The sequence below is a fragment of the Toxotes jaculatrix genome, chromosome 5 (assembly GCF_017976425.1).
Source record: "Toxotes jaculatrix isolate fToxJac2 chromosome 5, fToxJac2.pri, whole genome shotgun sequence".
In the NCBI taxonomy this organism is placed as follows: Eukaryota; Metazoa; Chordata; class Actinopteri; family Toxotidae; genus Toxotes; species Toxotes jaculatrix.
The window spans coordinates 24,197,051-24,224,880 of NC_054398.1; the positions used below are offsets into that span (position 1 = coordinate 24,197,051).

General features: G+C 41.4%; 2 protein-coding genes across 3 annotated transcripts in view; both read right to left on the reverse strand.

Moving 5' to 3' along the window:
• Positions 1-17,109, reverse strand: part of LOC121181518 (protein inscuteable homolog) — a 49,605-nt gene extending 32,496 nt beyond the window's left edge. The window contains exon 1 of the mRNA XM_041037437.1: positions 16,811-17,109. The gene's annotated coding sequence lies outside the window, so the exon portion shown is untranslated. The remainder of the gene's footprint in view (positions 1-16,810) is intronic.
• Positions 17,110-21,256: 4,147 nt separating this feature from the next.
• LOC121182166 (calcitonin gene-related peptide) lies at positions 21,257-26,802 on the reverse strand. Of its 2 annotated transcripts, XM_041038528.1 has the most exons (5): positions 26,673-26,802; positions 25,488-25,579; positions 24,273-24,407; positions 22,264-22,448; positions 21,257-22,018 (listed from the first exon to the last, which is right to left on the reverse strand). In XM_041038528.1, exons 2-4 carry the CDS (start codon positions 25,571-25,573, stop codon positions 22,289-22,291), a joined length of 381 nt encoding a protein of 126 aa, XP_040894462.1. In that variant the 5' UTR covers positions 25,574-25,579; positions 26,673-26,802; the 3' UTR covers positions 21,257-22,018; positions 22,264-22,288. The 2 variants fall into 2 exon arrangements, with proteins under 2 accessions (XP_040894462.1, XP_040894461.1); XM_041038527.1 differs by lacking the exons at positions 21,257-22,018; positions 22,264-22,448 and adding an exon at positions 22,966-23,446.
• Between the last annotated feature and the right edge of the window lie 1,028 nt (positions 26,803-27,830).

Sequence of the window (27,830 nt, forward strand, 5' to 3'; positions counted from 1 at the left end):
GAGGAGAGGGTCCTTTAACTGCAGTCTTGGCATGGCTCCTCCAGGGCCATTTTCACAGAGAGCATCACAGGGAATCAGAAATTACACCAGTACTGTGCCAGGACAATGGAAGTCTGGAAGACTGACAGTAAAAACCCTGTGTTGGGGGAAAAACTAGATCCATTACACTTAGTGCAGTCAGAATAGAGTAGAATAGGATGGCACTGAACAAGTGCTGATATAATTGCACAGTTAAATTATTACAATAGAGGTGTAGATGAATTATACTGGCCCTATAATTGAGCACAGGGTCATAGCCAGCGTGACACAGATGCAGCAGATTCCATTACATGTGACTCTGGCTCCTCACAGACCTCTTCAGTGGATTATCATACAAATGGAGATGAGTTGTCCAATCAAGCAAATCAGTCCTGAGCACTTAGCATGCGCCACTAAGTGCCGTGTTAAGGACCACTGCACTGGAAGTGATCTTGGTCATTTCCGTGAGTGAGCGGCCACCGACTGTGAACGATGCAAGTTTACAGTAGGTCCTCTGTGTTTCTGAGACCGCTTCTTTCCCAGCATCCAGGCTGATTTACTTTTACAGGTTTAGGTGCAGAGTGTTGTTGTGTCTTAATAATTTATGTAATGTAACAAATAAGAGCCAAAGCTGTGCCTGCAATTTGTTATAAATAAAGGCTGTATTTTCACGGAGCTGCAGGCACCACTGTTAAAACGTCCCCAAGTGCATTAAGCTTGCAAGTGCTACAGAAATATGAGTTTCCTAAGCAGATGGTCAGCTTTGATGAGATCCTGGCTAATTTTCTTGCTGTGGTGGACATTTCTTTTTATGTCTGGGCTGAAACCTGAGTGGCCCTGTGGGTTTCCCCCACTCAGTTGCCGTGGAGAACGTGTCGGTTGTAGGTAAGCCAAACAAAGGACACCTCTGTCTCAGCCTCATGTCACATGCCGGGTAAAATAACAGCCACTCAGTCTGTGTGTGTGTGTGTGTGTGTGTGTGTGTGTGTGTGTGTGTGTGTGTGTGTGTGTGTGTGTGTGTGTGTGTGTGTGTGTGTGAGGGAAATCACTAGGGTGTGCATTCCAGATTTATTGCAGCACTTGTATTTATTCATTGCATGTGTGCAGAAGGGGATTTAAATGTTGGTGTGTCTTTGTGTGCATGTTTCTGTCACTTGCAGTTTTCCAGTGATGTTTTGTGTGATGTCTGTTCCTACTTAGAGTCACGCTAACTTTGCATTTAACACAAGAGTCATCTGGAGCCATTCTCATCTGAGCTCAGTAGCCTTCATGTAATCTGGCTGTATAGCTCAACAGCTTGACCAAGCTTGGAAAGAGTAATTACAAAGGACCTAAATAATGAGCCGGTTTGCAAAGATTTATTCACAAAAAAAAAAAAAAAGGAAAACCAGAACCTCTGTTTAAAAGCACATTGAAATTTGTGATGACAAAAGCTGCAAAACATCCAAAACTAAAACATGTTGTTGACTCAATATATTTCTTCAGACAGGAAATGGGGAATTGGTGGCTGTATAATTACATAGGTGGTCGAGCAAGGATTAAAAATACTATGCATTGACAATATAACATTATATTCCAACTTGGGTTTAATTACATTGAACACCAGGCTTTGGCTGGCGTGAGGTTTCCATGTTTATTTGATCGTTCGGAAAGTCATAATTCCTAAATGACATGGACATGGCAGGAGGCTGGTGGAGTATTAAGAGCTGACGATAAGCTGTCACTTGTCAATCACCATCGTCCAAATGGCACACCTTCTTACTTTTTCCCTACATGCAAAGAAAAGGATTATACACTGTAGGACACCGGAGAAGCAGTTTACGATGACATACAGTATAGCTGCTGAATGCTAAGAAGCTAATTGTCATTAAACATTTGTGGAGAAACAGTTCATAGTCCAATAGCAAGTAGATGCTAAAAGTGGACACTCATTTATCTTAAAATATGAACTGTAAACATCAGGGACATGTTTCACTTTTCAGGAGGGCTGATGGGAAAGTTATCACTTTTACCACAAAGATGAAGGAACCTCAGTTTTTGCCTTGATTTTGACTTCTAGTACATCAGATACTTTTTTTCTAACTACTTAAACGTGAACTAGAAGTCCACCAAATCTGCACCATTATAAAGTTGGGGGAGTTCTGACAGACAGCTTTATGAAAATAAGTTTTGAACTTGACCAGCAATATCCCTCCTTTTAGTCCCTATACGCCTTTCGCACATAACTCTTAACTAATTTTTTTTGTCTCACAAAGTAGATGAGCACATGTGCAGGGTAATGTACCACCCAGATTTCATTGTCCACTGACCTCACCGTCTGTGCTCTCCATAACTGCAGAATTACTGGTTAAAAATACATTTCCAGAGCTTTTTTAATATTCTGTGGTGGAGCAGAATGCCTCTCACAGATTCTGGGTAAAACCACCAAATGAATACAAAGACTGGTCTGCAGAAAACAAAGTACCACACCACTGTGGCTTAACTTCGCTGTGCCAAAAGCAATGAATTTCTGTTTGACAAAAACACAAGAAACCGAACTCGGAGAGAGAAACAAGAGAAACAAGCGAAGCCACTCACCATTCTGAGAGGCCAAAACCAGGTTGCATCAGTGTGATGGAGCTCAGGATAGAGTGAGTCAGGCAATGTACTCCAAGTTTAATATCCTTGCTGTTTCAGGAGTGCCTCATTGTGTAACCGGTTCCTTATGGTTTGGCTTTTTTTCAAAACTGCCAACTATTAAGAACAAAATGTTTCTCCTCCTGCTGCTGTCCTAACTCACAGAGACTGAAGAAAGCATCTACTAAAGTTGTCTCTGGCCTTTGGCCTTTAAATACAGTGGACATGCTCTGCATGGGCGACTTGACGGTGCCGTGCTGCTCATGTCCTATCATTGAGCTGCAGACTGGGTTCACAGGAGGAGACCGCGGTCACAGTCTCACCACAGAACTGTCATGCGGAGAGGAAAGCGGAGCAGGATGGGTACTGCATGGGTGGTTGGGTGGGAACAAGCTGGAAGCAGGCAGTGCTGAGCCATGGACCCGAAATTCCCATCCCACACACAGTGGGCTGGCTTAAAGTGGGCCCTTGTACTTGGACAGAGAGACCCACACAGGGCAGCAGATAATGCCTGCTGTGAAATGCCACTGCTTGAATGTTTGGTGAGCCAGCTCAAGTTTCTCCAGGTATATTATACAGCTACTTTTACACCATTGTACTAATAAGTTATTTCATGGTTATTAAAATACACAATACATCCTTTTAAATAGATATTTTAGAGCCATATAGCCAGCTTTCCAATAGCCATGATAATTCCTGATATTTTGAAATAATTTCACTGTTCAGAAAAAGTGATGATGGTGTGAACCAGCTGGGAGCACAATATTAAAGGAAATGTGGTACAGTAAGTCTAAAGTAAGCTAATGCAACATAAGCTAACAAGCCCTTAATTGGCTGGATTTTATTATCCATTCATATGATAAACTTTTTTTTAAAAACAAAATACATACATTTTTAAATGTATGTAATGTGTTTCTTCTATACAGAGCTAGTTATTCAAGGACATACTTTTCTCTCCAGACACAATAGCCCTCTTGCCCATTATCTCAGTGAGTCTAAATACAGAGCATTCCACAGATAACATTGGCATGGCTAATTTATTTTAAGTTTAGGTTGTTGTGTTTTGCCAGGCTGACAATCAGCTAAAATATCTGTTTTTGGTTTGCTAACAGAGTTAAATAAGTATAACATTAATCATTTGGAGAATTTGAACATTTGCATCAGAACCAGTGTTTTGAGACGTATGTTTATTCTCTGTAAAGTCCGTCAGGGGATTTTCCTTTTAAAGCTTTACTTGTCAGGAGGTTGACAAACACAGCTCCATCGACACCTGAGAGTTGTTTAGTACAATAAGCGAGCAGAGCCATTCCTTTACAGCACTATTGGAGTAACTGTGAGTCACTGCCTTGCCTCACATTTCCCCAACCTGTCCAGGGATCTGAGTGACCTCCTGAGAAAACTTTTTGGCCACATGCCCAACCTTGAGGCTACCATCACTCCATTCAGTGCTGGTGAACATAAAACTCACACACTGTGAACCACAAAGAATGTCAGGACCAGGGCTGATAACCAGCCAAGGATGGCTGCACTCAAGGCACAGTTACATTCACACAACCGTTTGATGAAAAAAAAAAAAAAAAGGAACCTGGTTCACAAAAGTTTGAAAAATGTGTTTGACAGACGTATTCAAGAGTAGTCTTTACAATGGACAATGGCAATGGTCTCCTTGAAATCAGACAGTTTCATGACATTGAAAGAAACTCAAATTCTGCAACTGTTAATTCTCTTCTCTTGTCTGCAAATATAGCATAATAATACACTGCTGTCATGTTGTTACTGTGCTCCACCCCCAAAGCTGCGCCAGAAGCTGCATATTCAGCCAAAATTTGGAGAAAATATGAATAATATATGTATTCAACATGAAGAGCACAAAGTAAAGTGGATTTGGCTGTAGAGTGGCTTTGAGAAGTTTCATTAATGTTTTTATACTTTATACCTGGTTAACAATAAAATTGTTTTGCAGTTAGGATCTGACCACAGCTGGAGTGGTGTCAAAAAAGAATCAAAACAATTTAAAACCTTTTAAACCTGTTAAGAGGAAAGTGTTTGACTAAGACTGTGTCACATTAATACAGTTCTTGAAACAAGTTTACCTGCACTGACAATATGTAACATGCTGTAATCCTGTAATATGGGCAAGTTATTTGATTTGCATTTAGAAAACAGTCCATAGAAGATTGATTTTTTTTTTCTTTTTTTTTTTTTAGTTTTTTAGTATAATTTTGAAGCTGTAATTCACCCTGCAAATACATCCAATCAGTTATGCCTTGTATTAAAACAGCAGCTGCACCACCTTTTCGTATTCCCTCTGCCTACAACCAGGTCTCCCAGTGGTCTGTCAAAATAATGCATCCGTCAGATTTCTACTCAATCATTTCTGACACTGAAGTCAAACACAGTTTGAACCACCGCTGAAAGTGCTGACTGCTCCCATAGTTAACTTCAGGTTTTCCCAATCACTGTGTTTTCTTTGCATGTAAGGAGGTAATTTACACAAATAAGAATATTACATGTACAGAACTGTATGTTGACTTGGAACATGAATTTGCCCTTAAACGCACACAAAACCATATTCTACAGCTGTGTGGTTAATGATGGGAAAACAGTGTCAATGTCTTGACATGTCTCAGGGTGATGGTAGGCAGTGGTTTCAGGAGAGTCACAGGTTTGAGTGTGACACACACCGTGATGTTAGGAATAAGTATGTGGGCGGATGGAGAGGAAACCTGTACAGGGTTTGGGAAAGGGATTGAAAGAGTCTAAAGAAGATGAGAAAATGACCAGGGGAAATGTTGGAGATGGATTGTGGGTAAAGCAGGTTACAACATAGGCCTGTTCAAAGACTTCTGTTAACACTAATCATTCCCCAGAGAGATGGGTTTTTCAGAGTAAGAGTTTCGTAACAGCAAAATATTTCCTCAGTGTGAGAGGTCCAGATGTGGTATACTTTCTCTTAAGCGTACAGGGTCTTATTGCAGTTCTTGGGGTTTGAGACCATTGTTGCACGTCATCCATCCTCTGTTTTGCTTGCAGTTCTCAAAAATACACTTCAAAGCAGCCCTGCAAAGTAGTTCACATACGCTAATGCTGTTTTCTTGGCTAAAACTGGCCCGCCATTTTTAAACTCACTCAACCATCATTTGGGCTGCTGTTCATATTTTTAGCAAGTTAATTCTTCCTGGTTTGTTCCAGTTTTAATCTAACATCTTTAAATGACATGTTTAAACGCTTCAGCTTCCTGCTCAAAAGTGAAATGAGACAGGCTACGACTTCAACTTTCTCATCCCACAGAAAATCTGCTTTGCAAACAGACATTACAACACGCAAGAATGCGCAGATGACAACAACAAATATAATAATTATAGACTGCTTTGGCCAGCAATTGTGTTGTGCTTTTATCCAAAGTGCATTATAATTTGCCTCTTATTCACACACACACACACACACACACAGCAGCAGCAAGATTCCATGCAATGCATACCATCCTACCATGAAAAGCGCTTGCCTAACCATTGGGAATAATTGGGATTCAGTGTCTTGCTCAAGGACACCTCGACATGTGGACAGGAGGAGCAGAGGATAAAGTGGAAAATGAAGACCCAGGCCAAATATAGAGCCAGATAAAATTCAATTCCAGGCAATCTCAATGGCTGCAGAAATAAACAAGACTCTGGTGTGCTGTGCAAAGTATACTGACAAGTGGTCAGTATGAGTCATCTTTCCAGTGACTTATCAACAATTTAAACGTGTGGATTAAGATTTGAACTGTATAAAGTAACAAAAAAAAATGGATGAATTAGAAAGTGTCTGTAGGGCTGAAATGGCTCTACTACTAATAATTTTGTGAGTTAAAAGTGTTAAAAAGTGATGGAGGTGGAGGCACTGAGGAAGTATTAGAATACTTCCTTAATGGATCATTTGACTCTGACTGACTGTAAAAAAAAAAATCCATTTGGGAAATGGAGAGAGTAGGTTATCATTCAGCATCTGTCACCAGCCTCTGCAAAGAAGATGGACTTGCTTGACATGTGAAATGCCCTCCCAGCAGTGAGCCTGACAGCTGAACCACAGTTTTGCTCCACTGTACTTCTGTCACTCACACTCTACACATCCACTTGTACCCAGGATGTACACTGGGTCTCGAAGCAAACAGGAACATCTCACTTTGGCGATCTTTACAAAAGTTTTCTCACTTTTTCAAGCAGCAGTCAGCCAAGTGTGATATTCTGAAGGTTCCTGAATGCAACCCTACTGCTGACACACAGTCCTGTCCCTTCTCTCTCTCCGGCCTTGGTTACCTCACCTGCAAACACTCTTCCAATTAGTTCAGTCCACAAGAGGGGAGAGAAAGCACAGATAGTCAGTTGAAGTGTTGCTGGATGGATGAGAGGGCAGAGAGTCTGAATTATTTTAGCTTTGTGTGTGTGTTCTTTAAGAATATTTTTAATCTCTGCTAACAGGGTGTGAGCAGCATTGACCGTGTGGACATGGCACGTGGTTTGGGAAGGCGATCTTTACCTGTATTGCCTTGCTGTTATGTAACATTGTTTTATTTATTTTTGACTATTAAACAAACTTTTATTCTCTCCTGTTATTTTAGCCCACTTCTTTTCATTTGCATCTTTTGGTCAGGTAATACATGCGCCCCTCAATTGCAGCAGCCCACATCTGTCTTTATGTTCAACCTTAGCCAGTCTTAACAATAACATACAGAACAATACTTTTTCTATCTTAACATCACACACACACACAGCTATTCTTAGCAGTGAATACGGTAAAAGCACTCTGTAAAAAAGTTTACTAGAAATTAGGCCAATTTTGGTTTTCTCTTGCATGGCTTAATTACACTTGAGTCTCTGTGTGCAGAAGTTTGGGATATGAAACCTTTGAGTCCTTCCCCAACACACTCTTGACTGGGTTAAATGAGAAGATTCCCTTGTAAGGCCAAAAATTGTGCAATCTATTTAGGTCTGGGAGCATTCTTTCCTTTGGCATGAAAATATGGAAGCTGAATGCTCTGCCCTCATGGGGTTTCTAGGCAACCTGCATCGCTTATGGAGATGAGATCAGACAGGGTCAAGTTGCACACACACATACACACAGACCTGCAACCCCAAGCATGATCTAAGACCCTGTTAAATGTCCCTCTAATAAAAGTGGACAGTCCCTACAACTGATTGCAGTTGCACTTCAAGGCAGGAGTAATCACACAAGCTTCTGCCAAAACCTCATTCTTCTGACACCAAAGGGGCACATTTTCCCCAAAGAAGATGAAATTCAGCTGCATAAATAACTATACTGCTTTACCACAAGTCTGCTAAACACACTGTCTTCTTGGTACTTTATGGTCAGCTATAAAAGTACCCGCAATTCTCATTTTCAAGAGAAAAAAGATGATAGCCCCATACCTCCTGAGAACTCAAATAGCTCCAACGTCACGCCAAGAGAAATATCCAAATGCATTTCCAGCTTCCCAGCTCCATCAACAGTTAGCAGAATAAATAGCAGGGAAATTAGCCAAGGAACAGACAACATCTAGAGCTAACAAAAGGTTTTGGAGTGGAGCTCAGTAGCTTCAGGAGCAGCTTCAACAGGTCACAGAGACTGGAACTGGATCCTAATACGGTCTGGTTCAGTGAAGAGGATCGTGTGGGTACCTGACACCGGAGCGATGATGGCCAGTAAAACATCAGGAGCTGCTTAATAATGAATGAGTACGGCCTGTGGAGAGGCACACACACGCCACATGGCTAATAGAGAGTCAGACTGACATAATTGGAGACAGGTTTACGGCATGGTCAGGTAAAAGTAGGTTATATGACTATAATCAGCTGGAGCAACTTGACACATGTTCCTAACAAAGTACTCTGTCATCACCCAGCTGCTCCACACTTTACACACAGCAAGTGTGTTTAGTCCTAATTTATACTCAGACAGATTCTGTCTAGTCTCATAAAACCTCCTTTTATACTTTCAGTTAGCTTTACTGTAAAGGCAGTTAAAAAACAGACATGACTGTAGACATGTTTACAACAGAAATCAGTAAGTTATAACCCAGTGTGGTGTCCAAAATAACAAGACTGATGGGTGTCATCATATATGACTTCAGTCTAACTACACCCACCTCAGAAGCAGAATATGATTGGCTGAGATGCATTTCTCGTGGCAAAGGAGAGGGAAAAAACAAATCAGAGACTAACAGCCGCCAACTCCAAGTAACAAAAGTGGAAACCACTTTTCTCCTATGAAACATCAGCTGAGTCATCGTGGAGCCGAGAAAATATCAACAAACACTGAGGTTAAAACCAGGAGAGAGAAGTGCATCATTTAAAAAGAAAACCTGTGGTTCAACTGTCTGGGCCTTTGTCAAAACCTAGATTAGGCTGCCGCAGAATACCAAACCAAAACTGATCCCAAATGCAACACCAAATAAAACCACAGCGTTGTGAGATATGTGAGCTAGTGTCTCAAAAAAGTGCCAAAGGATTTGTGCACAGCATTTTTCAAACTTGGCAACATTTAGTTCCCTCTGGACGACCACGAACCCAACCGTCATTAGAGCAATGTTCATGCATTTAAATCACAAATGTATCGTGCGACACGGAAGAGAAAATACAGCCGGACAAGGCTCGCTGGTGTTCACTCACTGAGTGCGTATACATGCTCACAATAATCTTGGTGATGATGGTAAACACCACATCCTGGTTTTAAGAAACAGACGAGTGGCTGAGACACAGCTGCATAAAGATTATACGAACCCTAGATGCTGTAATGATCACATATCCAAGGATGTGAATAACCACGATTCTCAAGTTTCGTTTCCCAAATAAGATCAAAACCAGAACAAGACTCAAAGCCAGGATACTAATGAGCATGTAGATAAACTCAGTGAGAACCAATATAAAAAAACTCAGAACAGAAATGATTACCAGTTTAAATGAGTGTACAGTAAGTTGTAGGAGACGTGTTAGCAACATTACCTATCTGCAGCTGTACCCTTTCCACATCACATTTCTCTATAGGAGACTGGAGTTTGCCTGGTATTTCCCCAACCTTAACCAAGAGGTTTTGTTTCCTAGAAGCTAGAATTGTTTGGCATTGAACATAATCCAGGGTTTTGCAGAAACATCTTGTACCACCATGTAGTAGAATTGATGAGGCACTGCGGATGAGTAAAGAAACATTTTCAGCTCAAAAGCTACAGTACATTTCTACCTGGTTCCATCCAGGTGCGCTGAACTCCCAGTTACTTTAGTGGAACTGCTCAGGCTCAGCATGAGTTTTCAATAAAACAGCAAGACTTCAGCTTCCTCGAGTGAGAAAACTCCATTAAAACAAATTTTGCACTTTCTGGTTTGGTGAAGGTTTTGTTTTCTTTACGTAAAGTACCTGTTTTTCAAAATATACTTGATTGTTGAGATTTTTTGCAGGTTATAGTTCAAGTTGACTAAAATGTGCTGGACAGAGTAGACGTATGGTTTTAACAACTCTAGCAATGTTTACACATTTATTTTCATGCCTCACTTGCATATTTTTGTCAGCAGTCTGTGTTTTTATTTTGCCAGATAGATAGTATTAACAATCTAAGTACATAGCAAGCTTTTTGTTTTTCCACCTCTGTCTTGCATATCATGGCCAAAGTTTTAAAGTTAGTGATAAATTCTTGCAAAGTTTGTGTCATCAGCTTCCAGGTTGGACTTCAGGCATGTGGCCAACATCCTTTGAAACAGATTCCCGACAGCAGCAGGAGCTCTCAACCCTCAGCATCTCTACCTGATCTTCTCCTGTCAATCACGTGGAGAATGACCTCACTGGAATTTATGTCACGCAGCTCCTTCAGTTAGATGGAGTGCCTTGGAAATGGCATTGGCCCAGTTACAGCCCAGCTTTACATGTCAGAAAGACCATGCAACTACAAAACACAGGAGTCAAGCACGATCCATACACACAATTTATGGCCAGCTGTCTGTCTATCCATCTCCGCCCACAGGCACCTACGATGTAAATTCATGACCTCATATCCAACTCCTGGATCATAAATAAACCTTGAATGGGTGGTTGGTTTAGAAGCCACATTTGGGCCAGTGAGTGACCTGATATTTGGGGCCACACACAAAATGGATGAGAAAACGAGAGCAGAGAGGGAGGGGAGGAGGACGTAATAGCAGCAATTCCTTGTGAGTCTACTCTACAGCTGTTTGACATTAGGAGGTGGGAGTAAATTAGGTGGGCTGGGTCCATGTGTGTGGGTTTTAGGGAAGAAGGGAAGAGTAAGAGTCAGGGGTGGAGGATAGGTCCACTGCCCAGATCTAAGCCGAGGAACACAGGCAGCACTTCAGGGCAGGGTGGAATTTTTCAAGGCGTTTTCCTTAGACTGTTATTCCACCACTGAACTGAAGGCACGGAGCAAATGGGGCACATATGGGGTCAATGTGATAAGTAAATTTCGGCTGCAAAAATCGCAAGGTATGCAAGAAAAGCTCCATATGTGCCCGCTGAGCACACATGTGACACTTCAAAAAGCCATTTCAGTGCTTTTTTTTCACTTCAGGCACTAAAAGTAAACACGTGAGAGTTTTCTGGGTAATTAGGTCTGGAAAACAGTCTGCCATGTCTCATTTAAGATATACAGAATATTCTCAGAAATAAATACTTAAAAAGTGTGATTCACGATTAGATATGCATCATTTAATAGGTGTAACACCTTCTTTGATAAAAGTTATTTCTGTCATCCAGACTTTGTCTTACAGAACATTTGAGTTTAATTTATTGCACGTGTTAAAAAAAAGGGGGGCATTACAATAACAAAGGAAAGTGCAGAGAGAGGGTTTACTTACAAATACTAAAGATACTGTATACGTACAACCAGATCTTAACAATTACTTAGTCCACAGAAAATTGACCATTACCTAGTTATAAAATCAAGTAATGTTCATGTCATTTTTCATGCAAAAATAAATTCCCTTCTCTTGATTCAGCTTCTCAAATATGAGAATTTGATGCTTATCTCTGTTGTATATCATTTGTAAATTGAATACCTTTGGGCTTTGGGCTGTTAAACCAAACCAAACTTGACTTATTTCACTATTTTGTGATATTTCTTTGACCAAGCCCTAGGTGTGACATAATGAATTACAAAACAGAGGTTACCTCGTTTGCAAACATGTTCTGTAGGACTTTGGAGATCATAATCATCTTTATTGACAGAATTCGATTAAAATATTTGGTTTTACATTTTGAAAATGCTTCCTCTGAGTTGCTGTTGTTGCTGTATGAGCCACAAGTTAGTAGTGAGAGTGCGGGGGTTACCCAAACAGAAAGTGACAACCCTAGAGAGAAGGAGTAGTAACTCTTCAAGACTCCCTGAAGGGCTCTCAACAGCACCAAGACTTATTCACAAGGAGGAGGGAGCGGTGACCTTTCTATCCTCCGTGAATCACACAGCAAACAGACGTGCAGAAGTACCGAAGCCTTCATTTCCTCTCATGATCTCCCCAATGAACCATTACAAGGGCCACAGAGCAAATGCAGTAGATGGCAATCGCAGAAAAGACAGATAAACAGACTGAAGTCCAGAAAGCCATGACCTCCCCCCAATTAGCAGATGGAGATGGGAAGGAAAGAAGAGAGCAAAGAAAGGAGGTCAACGCGAGAGAAGCTCCAAGCTGATGCTCTAATTCAACCAGTCTGATATTGATTTATCTCCCAGCCTTAGGCCCCAGAGTGGCTGCCATATTGGGCCCACCTACGCAAAAATTTATACCTGCACTCTCCTAATTGAGCCCCCACTCCAATGAGAGAGCCTCCACTGTGTCATGAACACTGCTGCAGTGATGTGTCAACAGTCACCATTACGCACAATAAAGCAGCGTCACACGCGTACACGTGATGCACGTGCAGGATATATATATTTCATGATGTCAGATATATTAAAGTCAGGCTTTCTCATGAGATTCACTGGTGCTGCTTCATGATGTAGTCCGATGTTATGTAAATGCTATGTCACTGTGTCTAACAAAGTTTTTAGAAATGTCCTTACTAAGCCACGAGAGTTGCTGATTGAAAAGTTGCTGAGTTGCTGATTCCTTTGTGTTCAGTATTTATTATTGTTATTAGATCACATTCCTATGATGAATAAATGTGTAAATCAACAGCAGGAGGTTTCTTAAACAACCTTTTTTTTAAACAAGTTTTGCACAACTTTCTCTGATCACAGTTGTTTGCCATAAAAACTGCCTCTTTTATTAATGTGGGAGACAGGCAGCTGGTTCCATGTGGGGGAAGATGTTGTCTGTCCTCCACCAGGGTCAAAGGTCAGAAACTCAAAGGCAGCAGCCATAGCCACTGCTGTTGCTGTAGCCATGGAAGTGTAGAGGTGTTTTACATTTGTCACAGAATGCCCTGGCTTGTATCTCTGTTCTTCAAAGCTCTGAAATGCAGACAAAAGTTTTGTGTTTTTGTGCCAAGAAAATTTGCACAATAGCAAAATTTCCATTAAATTCATACTTGTAATGTCACCTGAATGGACTGAAAAATGGACTGCATTAACAAAGTGCTTTTACATCAAAGCACCTCTTATTCACAGACATCAGTGGCAACACAGATGCTCCGCAAGGCAGTGGCCTGGACATCTGGGGCAGCTAGGGCTCAATGTGTTGCTCAAGGACACTTCAATGCATGGAACCTCTCACCTACTGAGCCACAGCTACCTCTTTTTTTGCACAGTTGAGTGTCCCTTTGAAAGTTTACAGTTTAAAATGCCTAGTTTTGAAGCTACCAGCTGTACACTTGTATGGTGGCATTTGATATGTAGTTATGAGTATATATAAAGCGAATTAATAAATAATACATTATATATTGTTGGAAAAAATACAGAAAACAATAATTTAAAAAAAAAAAAGAACTGTAACGCTGTTGTTTTCCCTGTAGAAAATAAAATTGTGATATGTGCATCTGGACCAAGACAGTCAGCAGACAGACCGAGCTGTGTGAGAAGTAGCTTCTGGGGATCACCAGACTTGTGGGAGGAGAACCAAAATGACCCGGTCCTGACTCCAGCAAGGCCACACAGGCACAATGAGGAGGGATGGAAAAATAGCAACAAAGAAAGGAAGAAGCTACCTCATCCAGAAGAAAGAAGCTTCTAATCGAGAGTGACAGACACTTGGCCATGTCCAGGTCCAACAGTGAGATCTCAGCTTTGTACACCCTTCGAATGTGAATCAACTTGTTGTCAGCAACTATAAAGAACCTCAAACCAAGACAGTTTTAGTACACAATGCTTTGGCACTCGTTCCTCAAAAAACCAGACTTGTGTGGAGCCAAGTGCAGTTTCATGTTTCCAGCTTTAGCTGTGGTCACAAAGTTCAGTTACACCCTCAGTGATAGTCACTACTCATCAGACTGTATTGGCAAGGTGCTCTCTTAATGTCTCCAGACAATGATGAGACTGAGGATAGATTAGTTTTTTTTTTACCCTCAGAAACCCTCAGATCCCCCCACCGCCCGTGGAGAGAAAACCTAATTAAACAGTGTGACAGCACAGTGAGGGCCACACCTGCATGTGCGGTTCATGTTAACCACGCCACACCCTGCTCAGCTGTTCACCAGGCAGGCAAGAGGAGAATGCATGGCAGAGGGTTACTGTGCTTCCACATTTATCCCCAACCAGTCAAGTATTATTAGATAGAAGTGCTAAACAGATGTTCAAGGGACGTGGCTGTCGTACCTTGTCATCAGCTGATGTTAAATGAGCCGTTAAAACCGAGTTTGAAGGACGAACCTCTTTTTCTAATACTTGTAACTTAAGACAAGTGATGCTAAGCTATAATTCACTGTTAGGAGTGATAAAAGCAGCTGTCACATCTATAAACAGCACAGCCTTATATATGTTATTATTAAACCTAAATGGTAACAGTCACATTCTAAAATTTGTGTTAAGAAATCAGTCATCAAATGAAAGGCTGGCTAGTGTGTAAGGTGTAAGACAGGCCAAATACAAATGCAAGAACAGAGCAAGACACTGAAGATGCTTCAGCTGCTTCTGCAACTTTAACGTCCCATAAGTCCTCAGAGGTCCAACCCCAACATTCATCCCTCCTCAAAGACTCAAAAACCTGAACTGATATGTCTATTAACTCTGACACACTCTAGAAGTTGACTGAGGGGATTATCCACAGTTAGTGTTATAATATGCCTGACAGTGCTAAGGTCAACATGCTAACATCTCACAATGACAGTACAAACATACTGTTGTACAAATACTAGCATGCTCACTAGCACCTAACAACAAGTACAGCTGATGCTGATGGCAGTGTCATAAGTTGATGGAAACGTCAATTTTACGATGGCTTTGGAGGAAATTTTAGAGGATTGCCAAAGTCCGTAGAGTTCATCATCTGGGGAGCATGAAAATCTATACAACATAACATGGCGTTCATTTGTGGACTGTCTAAAAACAATGCACTCAGGAAAAGGAAGTTCATATCTATAATTCACTAACCAGCTCTGTGTGTTGTTGTTTGTCATATAATTACATAGTGACAACATGACTGGCACGACCACAAAATGCTTCTGGGCCTGGTAACAGATTCTGTGTTTAGTTCATGTCATCATTCAGAGCTTTTGCCCCCTTTTTCCACACACTCACAGACATTAAGTGCAAAGATGAGGCCAGTTAAAGTCTGATGAAGGGCAGATGATGGACACTGAGACTGGGCTAAAGAAGCAAAGAAAAGGTATGAAATGATAAAGATCAGATACAAAACCCATATGCACTTTCCAGTGTATAGACACACACTGTACATCAATTCAAATGTCAAATCTCTAACTGTCCTATACATGCAAGCTGAGGACATATGGAAAGACATAATAACACAGCTCTCTTGTAATCTCTAATTGTCTCTCTCTCAAACACACATCTCTCCACCACCACATCACACACACAGAAGCCTGTAGTAAAGACGTGTGGTAGCTGTGTCCTCATCATTACCGTCAGCCCCACTGTAATCTTTGTTGTTTTCCACAGTCTCAGCTACCATCGCTCCCACACAAACCAGATCAGCCTACTCCAAACCGTTATAGCCACTATGGCGTTCAGCTCCAGCGTGACTCAGAACAAAAACATATTTTCCGACTGAGAACACTGAGCAGCATCCAGAAAGGACCATTCAGATTTATCTTGAAGGCGTCAATTAGCAAGTGCAAGTTCTCATAAGAGGGATGCTAACGGCCGTGTACTGTATCAGTGATTTAGACAGAACTAGCCACACAAACATGATCTCAGTGCAACGCTGTTGTCACTGGGTTTAAGAAAACCAACTGACTCAGCAAAAAGTTAGAATAGGCCTTTGATTGCAAAGCCTGGACAATGTTAAAACGTTATTATATTCCCAAATGTACCTATAATCTGATCACTTTTGTCAGTAACTGTGCCTCCTTTTCTCTTTATTTGGATTTCTCCAGCCTGACAAGTAAAATGAATATCATCTGTTGCTCTTTAGATTTCGGTATAGAGTTTATTTGTCTGTCTGAGATGTTTCTTTGAGGGTGACACTTTGTTTTTGTTTTATTTTATTTATTATACTTCATCTAAACTTTTTTTGGCAAAGATGATGCTGTAAAACATAAAACTCAAAATCCTTTTGAATTTAAAAAATATCAGTCTCCAGTGGGAATCACGTAACCTTTAAGTGCCACAAAAATCAGGCTGCCTTTTTAAACCAGAAGCTTTTTACGTTAGAATGCAGATGACATCTATAGAAAGTCTTCAAGGTTTATGTGATTAAACATAAAAACAGAGTTGGACACCAGTCAAGAGCACTTTCACGAGGAAAAAAGGCTTTTACATCAGTTTAATCACCACCCATTTAAATGCAGGAGTTTGAAAGTGCTGCAAAATATGACAACTGCATCACAAACTGAACAATACCTTGTTGTAACGTCTGTCTGCCCCTGAGCGAATGAACAACCGCACTGCTATCGAGGATGTTCAGCGGATATGACAGGGATATCCTCTATTACCTTTACAGTATTTAAATCATGTGCAACATGTTGCCCTACTGAGTTATGCTTAAATTATCTGATAAGGTTTGTTATCTAAAACTCATGGATGTTCACACCATCATTTCACCCTTCCCTGAAGTTGAAATAAGACTGAACTGTTTGCCAAACTTACCCATTTGTTTGGTCAGCGACTCAAAGATTAAGTGTTCCCAGGAGGGTTCATAGTTTCAGCTCGTCGTTCTTGTCTTCTTCCCTGCAGACTGTCTGTCTGTGTCCTCTCTTTCACTCACTCTGGTTTTGTCTCTGTGTTGCCCTGTTTCCCTTCTTGGAGCCCAGCTGGGCCAACCACCACCGAAGCCTGCTGGAGTGAGACTGCTCTAAACGTCTAAACGTGACTGGCCTTAAAGGTTTTTCTTGGGGAGAAAAAGCCCACATCCCACTGTCAGTCAAGCGGCGGAGCATAGTTTCAGCTGGGCCGCCATCCAAACAGACATGAAACTATTCTATTTTGGTCTGCCATATGAGCAGTGGTGCTGTGCAGAAAAGGGGGGAAGAAAGATTCTGTGGTGGATCATGTAATTGCAGAGTGACCAGTTATGGCGAGATGTAATTGCAGACCTCATCAGATGGAGAGAAACTGCCAACAAGACAAGGTAAAGGACTTTTAAATGAGACTTTTGAAAAAAAAAAAAAAAAAGTAAAGAAACAACACAGACCACATAAATAAATGAGGGGCTGGGTTCCAGATGTGGCAGCAAAGGGAGTGAGGGGAGGAGAAGAAAGAGAGGGAGGGACAGAAAAGAGAGCCAGATGAAGGAACTGCCATGGCAGCAGAATGAAATCCCATTTCTGACACGGTGAAAGGGTGTTTACCTTCCCAGGAACAGTCGCGCTAGAAGGAAAGGGGGCTTGGGGAAGGTGAGAGGATGTCGGGCCGGCCTTGTGTTGTTTCTGGCCCTTCACCATGAGTGCTCCTGGGTGTCTGGTTTCACGTCAGCCTTGGAAATGACTACCTTATGGAAAAATTGGGAGCTTTAAAAATGAGGAAGGAAAATGAAAATATAAACGGCAGTCTGCTGTTTCCCATTACGAGCAAGACTCAGCTGGTCTGGGTTGCTGCAGTTAATATCGCTACGTATTCTTGAGTGAATAATTACCATGTGATTATGTGAAGGGGGCGGCACCACACGCACCCCCATGTGCACATAAGGGCCTGTTACACTGTATAGAGTCAATAAATATTAGCTTTAGTCTAAATCTGAATATAAACAACTAATTTCCTCACAAATTTTACCTCATTTCCTGGCAAAAGTGTCAGGAAAGTGTCATTTTGTCCAGGCCTCTGGTCCACCAACTTAATACAGACAAAAATAAAGCACGTTCCTGGTGTTTGTTCTCTATATCCAAGACATATATAATATATATAATCTTAGTCCTCTATGTCGTGCTGGTGATATGTCTGGGCTAACAGCAGCAAACTTGACTCACTCATGAACTCGCGTCTGTTGTCGAGGCGTGATGTTTAGCCCGCTATGGTCTAGGGATTATGGGAAATGGTGTATGTTAAAACCTGCTTAAAACAGACATACTTGGGAAAAAAACAGATGACATATTGTTGAGTAGTTTTTGTATCCTCTCTAAATTATCGTTGCTAAACTTTGGTAAAATCATGATGGTTTCAGCTCCTAATAGTAAGCATTAAAGTGGACGCCAGTTTGTCTCTGAACGTGGAAATTAAAGCCCAGGAACATGCTTTATTTTTTCAGAGAGGCAGATGAAAGAAATGCTGAATGAGAGCTTGCGTTCAGCTACAGAAGCTGGTGGAACAGAGGCTAGCCTGGATTTGACATCATAGTTTCGGCTCTCTATTGCCCAAAATGTTAGACTATTCCTTTAAAACATTAAAAAGGAGCATCTTCCAAAGCCTCAGGTCTTGAAATGCGTTTGTGGTGTATTTTTCTGGGAACTGGACTAGTGGCACGTCTTCTCTCTGGAGATGGGGGCTTGCTTCTCGGTTTCTCTTATACGAACCATCTAATTTCCAAATAGAAGGGCCCCATTCAAAGCAGCTGTGTATCATTACGACTGCTTTTCTCATTGGCATAGTGGGATTGTTAGATTACTGCTGAGAAAGAAGCTTAAAACCAAACCAACCCACGAATCAGCCCTCAACCTTCCGCCCCCCTCAATTATCAGAATGTGGAGAGGAGGGGGTATTTTTTTCCTCCTCAGTCATGCAGGAAAAGTTTCCATGTGGATTTCAGCATGGCTCCGACTTTTTTCCGATTTTCCCCAGACAGACATGCAGACAGATAGTGAGACACAGAGAGAGAGAGAGTGAGCACAAGTGGAAAGACTGTAAAAACAACTGACAGATGAGGGTTTTAAGGCTTGAGGGGGAATAGAGCACAAATCCCCTTTTCTGTTTATACTCAAATAGCATAAGTTCACATATTAGTCATACATATCCTCTCATCTGGGAATTAATAAGTCATCCACTTGAACAGTTGGTTTCATAACCAATCATTTATTGCTTTACGTATCTGTTTGCTGGGTTTTTTTTGTTTTTTGTTTTTTTTTACTTGGAATTCATCTAAAATAATAAAAAGGTTTACAAGAATACATCTTGTTTTCTGTTCTTGTGTGCGATGCACACAGTGGCAAATATCCTGTATTTGCTCTGGTGCACACTTGGCATTCATCCGTGCAACCAAATAGGATCAAGTGTATCCTGTTTTTCACTTTCACTCTTATTGAATGGGCTCATTATCCCCTCAATTTTCCAAACGTACATCCCATATTTGTCATCCAAAACTGAAGGGCCTTTATTCTTCCCTTATCCTCCCCTTCAAGTACTTTTTTAAGCTCTGTCTGTGAATTTTTCTGGAAACACTGCACTACAAATAATTTCAAAGCACTGGCAGTGCAAACACAGTGTGTTATTGCCGGGAAGTACAGCATAGAAATGTGTAATTTTGTATTTGCAGCTCTAGTTTGTGAAATTAACATGATTTATGAGAAATTAATTTATTTTTATTTCCTGTTATTTTCCTGTTGCTTCATGAACAGGATGATGCTTCACATCAAGATTCATGTTTTATTTTTCACTAATGATGTTCATCTTTTCTTGAACAGTGACTAGTTGGAGCAGATGAGGGACACGACAGTTTTCTTTAAAAGAAAAGATGAGCATGTTATGATTTTCTGTGTCTGGATTTCCTCAGCTGGACCAGGATTTGATCTCACAACCTTTTGTTTTGTTGTTGTTGTTGTTGTTGTTTTTTTGTTTGTTTGTTTTAGAGAGAAATTTGTTCATATGACGCATTATGCGAGGCAGCATCAGCAGCCGGAAGTTGATCTTCATGAGTCACTGGCTCATAGGAGTTTACTTTCACACAATCTACAGAACAGCATCCTCTTCTCAAAGGCAATTTACTTTATTCTCATAAATGGAAACCACTCAAAACCACACATCCTTGTTTGGAAGCTTTGGTAGATAATTTCTATTCATGGTACTCCTATAGGAGCCTTCAACAGGTCATTGTTTTACACCTCACTGTGGTCCACAGAAACCTTATGAAACCACTTCATCACTTGTGTTATTTTACTTTCACTTTTTACTCAGCTAAGGTTGAGATTTTCTTTATCAGTTGTGCAAACAAAATGTAATAACCTCAGAAAATCTGCTTGGGGGGGCTGAAAAAAACTGGTGGCAAAGAGTTTATCACGTTTATCACCCGTGGAGACTTTTTTTTTTTTTAATGCTTTTGTGACGTGAGTCAGACCTGTTAGACTATGCAGTGCTCCAGTGAAACTTTTGTAAAGATAATTGCATTGCCACCTATTGGAGTGCTGCTGTAAAAACAAGAGAAGCCCAAAATGTTCAGTCATCCCGGATCCTGCATGTGACTGTACATTTGATGATTAAAAGTGAGCCAGACTGTCAATTGGCTTAAGTGCACTATGTAAAGACAGCTCAAACAATATATTGTTGTGTAAGCTGCATCTGAAATAAAAGAGAATACATTTTGTGTCCTGCCAAGCTCCAAAAATTGTTGATGTCTCTGCACCGATGCCAAAAAGACAATCTCTTGTATAATGTTTGAACTTGTACGCAGAGAACAAATTTATGTAAATGGCAGCGATTCTGATTGAACTGAGTGAACTGAGTGGTGTGCGTTTACCTCCACTGGAGCTAAAGAAGAACAAGTCTGACTGCAGGTTTGACTGCCTTTTATTAAGCAATTACCCATGCACTTTTTTTTTCTCGTATTATCATGTATCTCAACACATCCATGCTGCTGTGGTGTCGGACAGGAAATCCTCCCCATGAATCTGATGTGTTTATTCCAGCAGACTGTCGCTGCATACAAAGTGACCCAAACTGCGCAACAGTAGAGTGTATGACTGTGGCTTTCATTTTGCCAAATTATAGATGTGTGAAACAAATTTTCAGGATGTGAGTGCGTATCTGTCAGTGAGAAATATTATCAAGTTTCTAAACACTGAATTACAAATCACTCTATTCTTGTGAGGTTCTACCTAAGATGTATCATTTATAATTTATGGACAAATTAATATTCCAACAATTAATGTACAAATATAAGCTACAAGCCTCCTCTCAGTCGTTAAGTCTCTTTCTACACCTATATGCTTAAAAACCTTTGAAGAACAACACAAGTACCCCAAACCCGAGTGTATCTAAAATACATTTTAATCTTGCTGAAATTTGTTTTCACAATATTGTTTACAATATTAATCTGTCTTCATTCTCTTCATCCTCGCTCTGGTCTTCTTTATCGTCTCGAACTGTACAATCATGTTCATGTAAATTGTTCTACATCAAGGCACAAGACAACAGCCGTTGTGGGGGGGCCTTGGGTAGGCTGATCTTTAATGGTGTCCCTCTGGCACACAGAAAAACAGGGTACCCTTGGGAGGAAAGGGGAATATGGAAAATGTAGGAGTATGGATCTCAAATGGGAAGCATCGCATGGAAGAAATGTGCTCTAACAAGGTGAAAGGAGGAAAAAAATAAGGTGATAACCACTGCTGCTTTCATTTTATTTTCCAATGATAGTCATGTATAAAAAAGAGGAACCGTTAGGATGGTTTTTTTTTCTTCAGGAGTTCATTTGTTCATATACATAAACTAAAGTGCTTTTTTTTCTCTTTTTTTTTTCTCTTATTTGCCAAAAGCAAAAGGTTTCACTAACAGGAAAATGGACATGGGGACGTGGAGTCCTGTGAAGGCTTTTTTTTTTCCATAAGAATATGAGAGAGTGGATAAAGGGCCAGTTCAACGTTTATTTTCAGCTTGATATTGTTTTTGTTGGTTTTTGTTCTCAGGTTTTTTTCTGATGTTTTCTTTTTTCGACCTCTGAAAGACAGAAAGAAAGACAGAGGAAAAAAATTAGATGTAAAGCTTAAAATTATGTGAATCAATTTGTAATATTTTTTTTTTAGTTAATTCTTCTTTAATTACTCTTACTATGTTCTAAAACATTGAGTTGCAACTTATAACTTCTTTAATTAGCAAATGGAGAAATAGATTTAAATTTCTGACACAGGTACAAATCAGAGCCATGGAACAAAGATAGAAGAAGAATATGTTTCCTTATTTACCATCTCCCTGAAAGTTTTGGAGTGTTCACATCTGGACGCTTCTCCTCCGCCTGCCGAAGGCCTTGGCACCGACGTTGGTGGGGACGAAGTTGCTGTTGCCCATTCCTCCCGACCTGCTGAGGAAGTCCGCCAGGCGGTGAGTCACACAGGTTGCCGTGTTGCAGGCTCGCTTCTGTGCTGTAACGCTGCTTCAGGAAAGCAAACAAGGGATCAACGCCAAGAGAAGGTGTGACATTCATCCATACCATCTAGACCTACACACACATTTTTATCAACATTATTTTCACAGCACAGAAAAACAGGATGATAAGACAGTTAAAGTTAAAAATATACATCAAGCATGCAAAGCTGAGTCGTATATTGTCTGTATTTTGTCATTTTTCTTACCTTTGGACTCGATGAGAGCTTCAGAGATAATTTCAAGGGCACTATCAGTTGCTCTAAAACACTATTTATGTCCATATTGTCCAAATGAGTAACCACTGACTGTTTGAAAGTGTCCCTAAGAATGAAAATGAACTAAGGCTTCCTGGTAGAAAAATACGTTTATTGAACAACAAACATGGTGTCGCATGAGTGGATCATTTATTGATGGTTCGATTAAGTGATCTCTCTTAACTCTTAAATTTTAGGGGCTTTGAATTGCCATCAATTACTCTACGTACAGTACACAAAGATGGATGTCTGAACCGGCTCCTAAATTACATTTATGTAAAGTAAGTCTGATTGTCTGAAATGATAGGAACAAATCATTCTCTGCCAAAAAAAAAGGGGAGGGAGGAGAAAAGAACTGAAAAGCTGGTTGCAGTTAAAGGTCATATTCTTCTCATGTCAGTCAAGCAGGTAAAATCAACATGCACTTGCCACTCCAAAAATGATGAGGAAGAAACTGGGAATAGGAGAGTTAGAGGACAGGAGAGGAGCAAAAGAAGAGGGGGAGGAGGAGAAGATTCAGTAAAGATAAAAGACGGGTTGAGGGAGGATGAGAAGGGGTTAGATGCTGTCAAACGTCTCGCCGTAGCTTGCATAGCTGTCACTCTCAGGCGCACTGCGCTTCTTGCCGGGCGTTCCTGCTCCCACGTTCGTGCGAGGGAACGTCTGCAACTTGTGCAGCTCCTGAGACAGTTTGCCCAACACACAGGTGCTGAGGTTGGAGCAGCGCTTGGTTAGGGGCCTGTCCATGCTGTCGGGGAGGGGACACACAAAACACATGCAGAGAACAGGCTCATAGATATGGGCAAACATGCAGACAACACTTTCTTTATCTCTATCTTTCTTTTTCCTTCCATTCACGCACCATTTCTCTCACATGCATTTCTTTCTCATGCCACCACAGGTATCAAAAAGTAAAAATAAAAACATCCCATCCCGCCCCAACGCTAGCATCATGCTTTTCCCCCCTTTCCCATCATTCAAAGAACTTGTCATCCATCCCCTCATGCGCCAAAATCTCCATCCCCACCCCCATCTCCAGTCAATCCCCTCTTGTCACATCTTTTACACCCACAGAACAAACAGAAACCAGTCGCTTCCCACTGTCATGCAACTCCACTTAATTGACATCATGCACACTTATTCGTTCCGTTAGGCATACACTGTTCACATGCCCGGCAGGCAGGCTGGAAATAGAAGACCCTTCAAACAAAGTCAAAATCAAACTCATCCATGCAGGAGCAGGGTCATGACAGAGAATAGGGATTTTTTTGTCTGTTTTAACATCTTTTCTCAGAAATGATCTGTTTTCCTCTCTCTCGGTCTGCTGAGAAGTTACATACCTCTACGCCTGATTGAAGTGGGGCACTAAAAAGACGCATCCTCAATGGTGTCAAAGCGAAACCAGAACTGATATAATTCCTGCATAAAGTCCAGCACGGCAACCCAAAAAAGAGCTGCCAGTTTTACCTTTCTATCCTGTCATTAGTCAGCCTTCACTGTCTGTTTCTGCACAGGGAGGAAATGTTAAAGAATTTCTTTTAAAAAGGGTTAAAATAGAGGAGAGTCATCCGTACCTGTTTCCTTCAGTTGCCTGCTGCTCCAGCTCCTCCGCTGTCATCTGCACAAACTCCTTCACAATGGCGTTGAGTAACCTTCGCGCCTCGTAGTCCGTGAGCGTGACTCGGTCTGACATGGACTCTAAACCCGGTCTGTGGAGAAGAGAGGGTGAGCAGGAAGGTTTAGGGGTTGGAAGGGTTGTGAGAGGACAGGTATTGAGATCAGCATTAAATTGTTCGGTAGAATTATCACCTGCAGTTAAATGGAAGGGTGGGGGATGTATGTGGGGGTGTTAGGGTGGGGTAGGGTGCTGGTGGACTGAGTGGATGGATAAGACGGGTCAGGGGGGTTGGCTGGGACGTCACCAGTTCTGAGAGGGATGACGTCTGAGTTGGAGGGCCCCCGGCCAACGCGGGGAAACAATCTGCGGAAAGTGCCCCATCTGAGAGAGGGGCTGATGTGCAGCCGCCTTTAGATTTATTACTAAATCGATAGCTTCATGGGAACAGTGTGGGGAGTGGCCTGAATGGGGTTTCATATAAATATATGGATCGCATTTATCTCCCCCTGAAGTGAATTACAGTTTTTTCCCCTGTCTCTTTTCACTTTTTTGGTTCTTTTTTGTTTCCATTAGTCCCCTTTAAACAGTTAAACTGAGAGTAGTTTTGTCCGGTCAAATTACAGGTACAATAGGACACACAAACTTTAAATATTTATAAGGAAATTGAAATTTGTGGGAGTTACATTGACTTTTTATTTTATTTAAAAGTATTTTAAACCTAAAAAAGAATCCACCTGAGCCTAAAATTTAGCATCATAAATTATTAAGATTAACCAGAACAAATGTATTTAAAGTTTGTGTGCATGCATATTGTTACACGCTGTACGATCTGCTGTAGACTTATGTATCTTTGAATGTCTTTCCTTTTGTCTGTCCCTCACATAAACAAATCCTTCCCCAATTCCTCATATTTTTCTAGCAGCACTGAAAATATTTTGACTATATTTTTCAAAAAAGAAAGACAAGTATACTTGATACAGTCAGAAAAAAATATTTACCATATTTTTTTAGGTACCTTTTAGTCTCGACCTCTCCTCATCCCACTGGTTGCTTGTAATTCTAACAATTTGGGATTTTAAGTCCATTCTACTTCTCCACACATTTGAAGTTGCCAGAAAATGCACGTCATCAGAGAGTTTGAAGTGTGAAATGTGAGTGTTGAGCGTCTCACCTGGCAGGGGCGGCTTGTGAGCAGTACATCTGGCAAATGACCAGGGCGTAGGCAACGAGGAAAGCAGAGATCTTCAACATAACCATGGTCCCCTACATATCAAGAAAGACATCCCCATCAGCTGCTTGTGCACAAGACTGCTGCCGTTCACACTCTGTCACACACCCACAAACACACACACCACTGAAATAAGTTGTCAAGTCACCTAAAAATCATCAGTATACATCTAAAAAAAATATACTTGCAAGTGTCTGATCCTCTTGTGCTGTTGGGAAGAACTTGCAACAAGAAAAAAGGTTTCTGTCACTTCCCCGAGAGGTGAGCTCAGCTCTACCCACATCTCAGCTTGCCACTATTTAGCTCTGGTCTCCTGCTGAACCTCCTTGCTTTTACTTCCACACAACACCCCTTCAAACCTGAGCCACATAACAATCCCCCCTACTCTTCTTCTGCAAAACGCACTGTTCCTCCAAAACATCCAGCCAAGAGCACAGGACAGGTAGTTCTCTCGTGTCGTACGCCTCAGGTCTCAGAGTGTGACACGTCTGCGGGTGGGAGTGCGTGTGTGTGAGAGTGTGTGGCTGTGTGTGTGTGTGTGTGTATGAGTGAGGGTAGGTGGGGGTCCTAGACTGTGTGATGCATGTAGCACTTGCTAGCGCTGAAAGAGGAGGGGTGAAAAAAGAAAGGGAAGGGGGGGAGACTCCAAGCTTTGCCAGCTCCCTAAGGAACCAGTGCATTAGTGTAATGAGCTGCCAGCACTCGCTCTCTCTCCCTCACCCACACACACACACACACACACACACACACACACTCAAACCTGGTTCCTCCTGTCTATCTCTTCTTTCTTTTCCTCTTTTACTTGCTGATCTTTACTTCAGCATCTTCTCATTTTTGAGTCCCTTTCTTCCTCTCTGTCTTTTTTCCTCTCTCTGCCTTTTGTCTTTCTTTGTCTCAGTCTTTGGCCTTCGAGTAGCAGACTTGACTCTCACAAAATGGGTGGTGGTGATACTGGTGACCCCAGTGGCCACACTCCAATCCCATTACCAACACAATCACGTCACCGCGGTCTAACGCAGTGACTCCGCGTCCATATCCCCTCTGATCCACACACACATGCAGACAGCCTGTCAGGAACATTTATAGTCCAACACTTTACCCAACACAGCATTCAAAGTAAGCACTTACCTTCAGTGATAATCACCCAGCAAAAAAATAAATAAATATATATCTCTATGTATCTCTATGCAAAACACAAGAAGTTGACTTTCTCTCAACTTGCAGAACAACTCTTGATTCTGTTGCATGCAGCGCCAACGCACCAGCCTATATATCCCACCACTTGGATTTGTGCATTGACTGTGTAGGTGTTTAATTATCCGCCGGCAGCCAATCACATCGCTCTGATGCCACGGTGAGCCAATGGCACACCTCCCCTCAGTCCTGGCTCACTAATAAGGGATATGGCTTTGCGTTGACGTCATTCCTCAGTCACTAAGTGCTCCATTCACAAAATCCACCAGTCATTTTGACCACTTGCTATCCCCAATTTGCACTGATGTCATTAATTAAATAGGAAGCAAAGCAAACTGGTGGCCGTGGAGAAGCATCACCAGCAATAAATATTTTAAGAACCTTCCAAAAAATTTTACACTGCACGCTATATCTCAAAAGCCAAATCGATAAAGGCCCCCCCCCAACACCACTGCCACCCTCCCAGCTAAGCACTTGCAGGCGGGGCCATCTGCTGGGGAGGGATGTATACTACACAGTGACGCACTCCTGGGCTCTTCATTCATAACGCTGTTTGGATAGAACCAACTCCAGCACTACACCCACTTTGCTCCAGCTCAGTATAGACCATCTACAATCAGCTTATGTAATCAGCTTGTTATTGATTTGATCTGAGGCAATATGATGTGATTCACCACAAATAATGAACTTGTGGCACTTTATATTTCATGTACCCATGCAAATGAGTCAACTCTGCTCAAAGCCATTCAATTACTTTCAAACTACAAACCATATTGCAACTTCTACTTTCTCCAGTTTAAATTGTGTGTTGTTTATTGTAGTTTGCAATAAAACCTTAGCTATGACAGCATCCCACCCCACTACAGTGAAGCATCAAACCATATTAAGTTAATAAAGTGATACCACTGTCAGTCCAGTACTGATCACTGCCGCCTGGGCCTCCTCCCACATACTGAGTAAACGAGTTGTCCTCAGCAAAGATCAATCGATGACAGCCTCTGACAAGAGCTGTTTCTCAAAAGCAATTACACAACTGTTTGTTGTGCACCATCGTCTCAATTCCCTTCCTTTTCATTAGTGTGCAGAACGGCA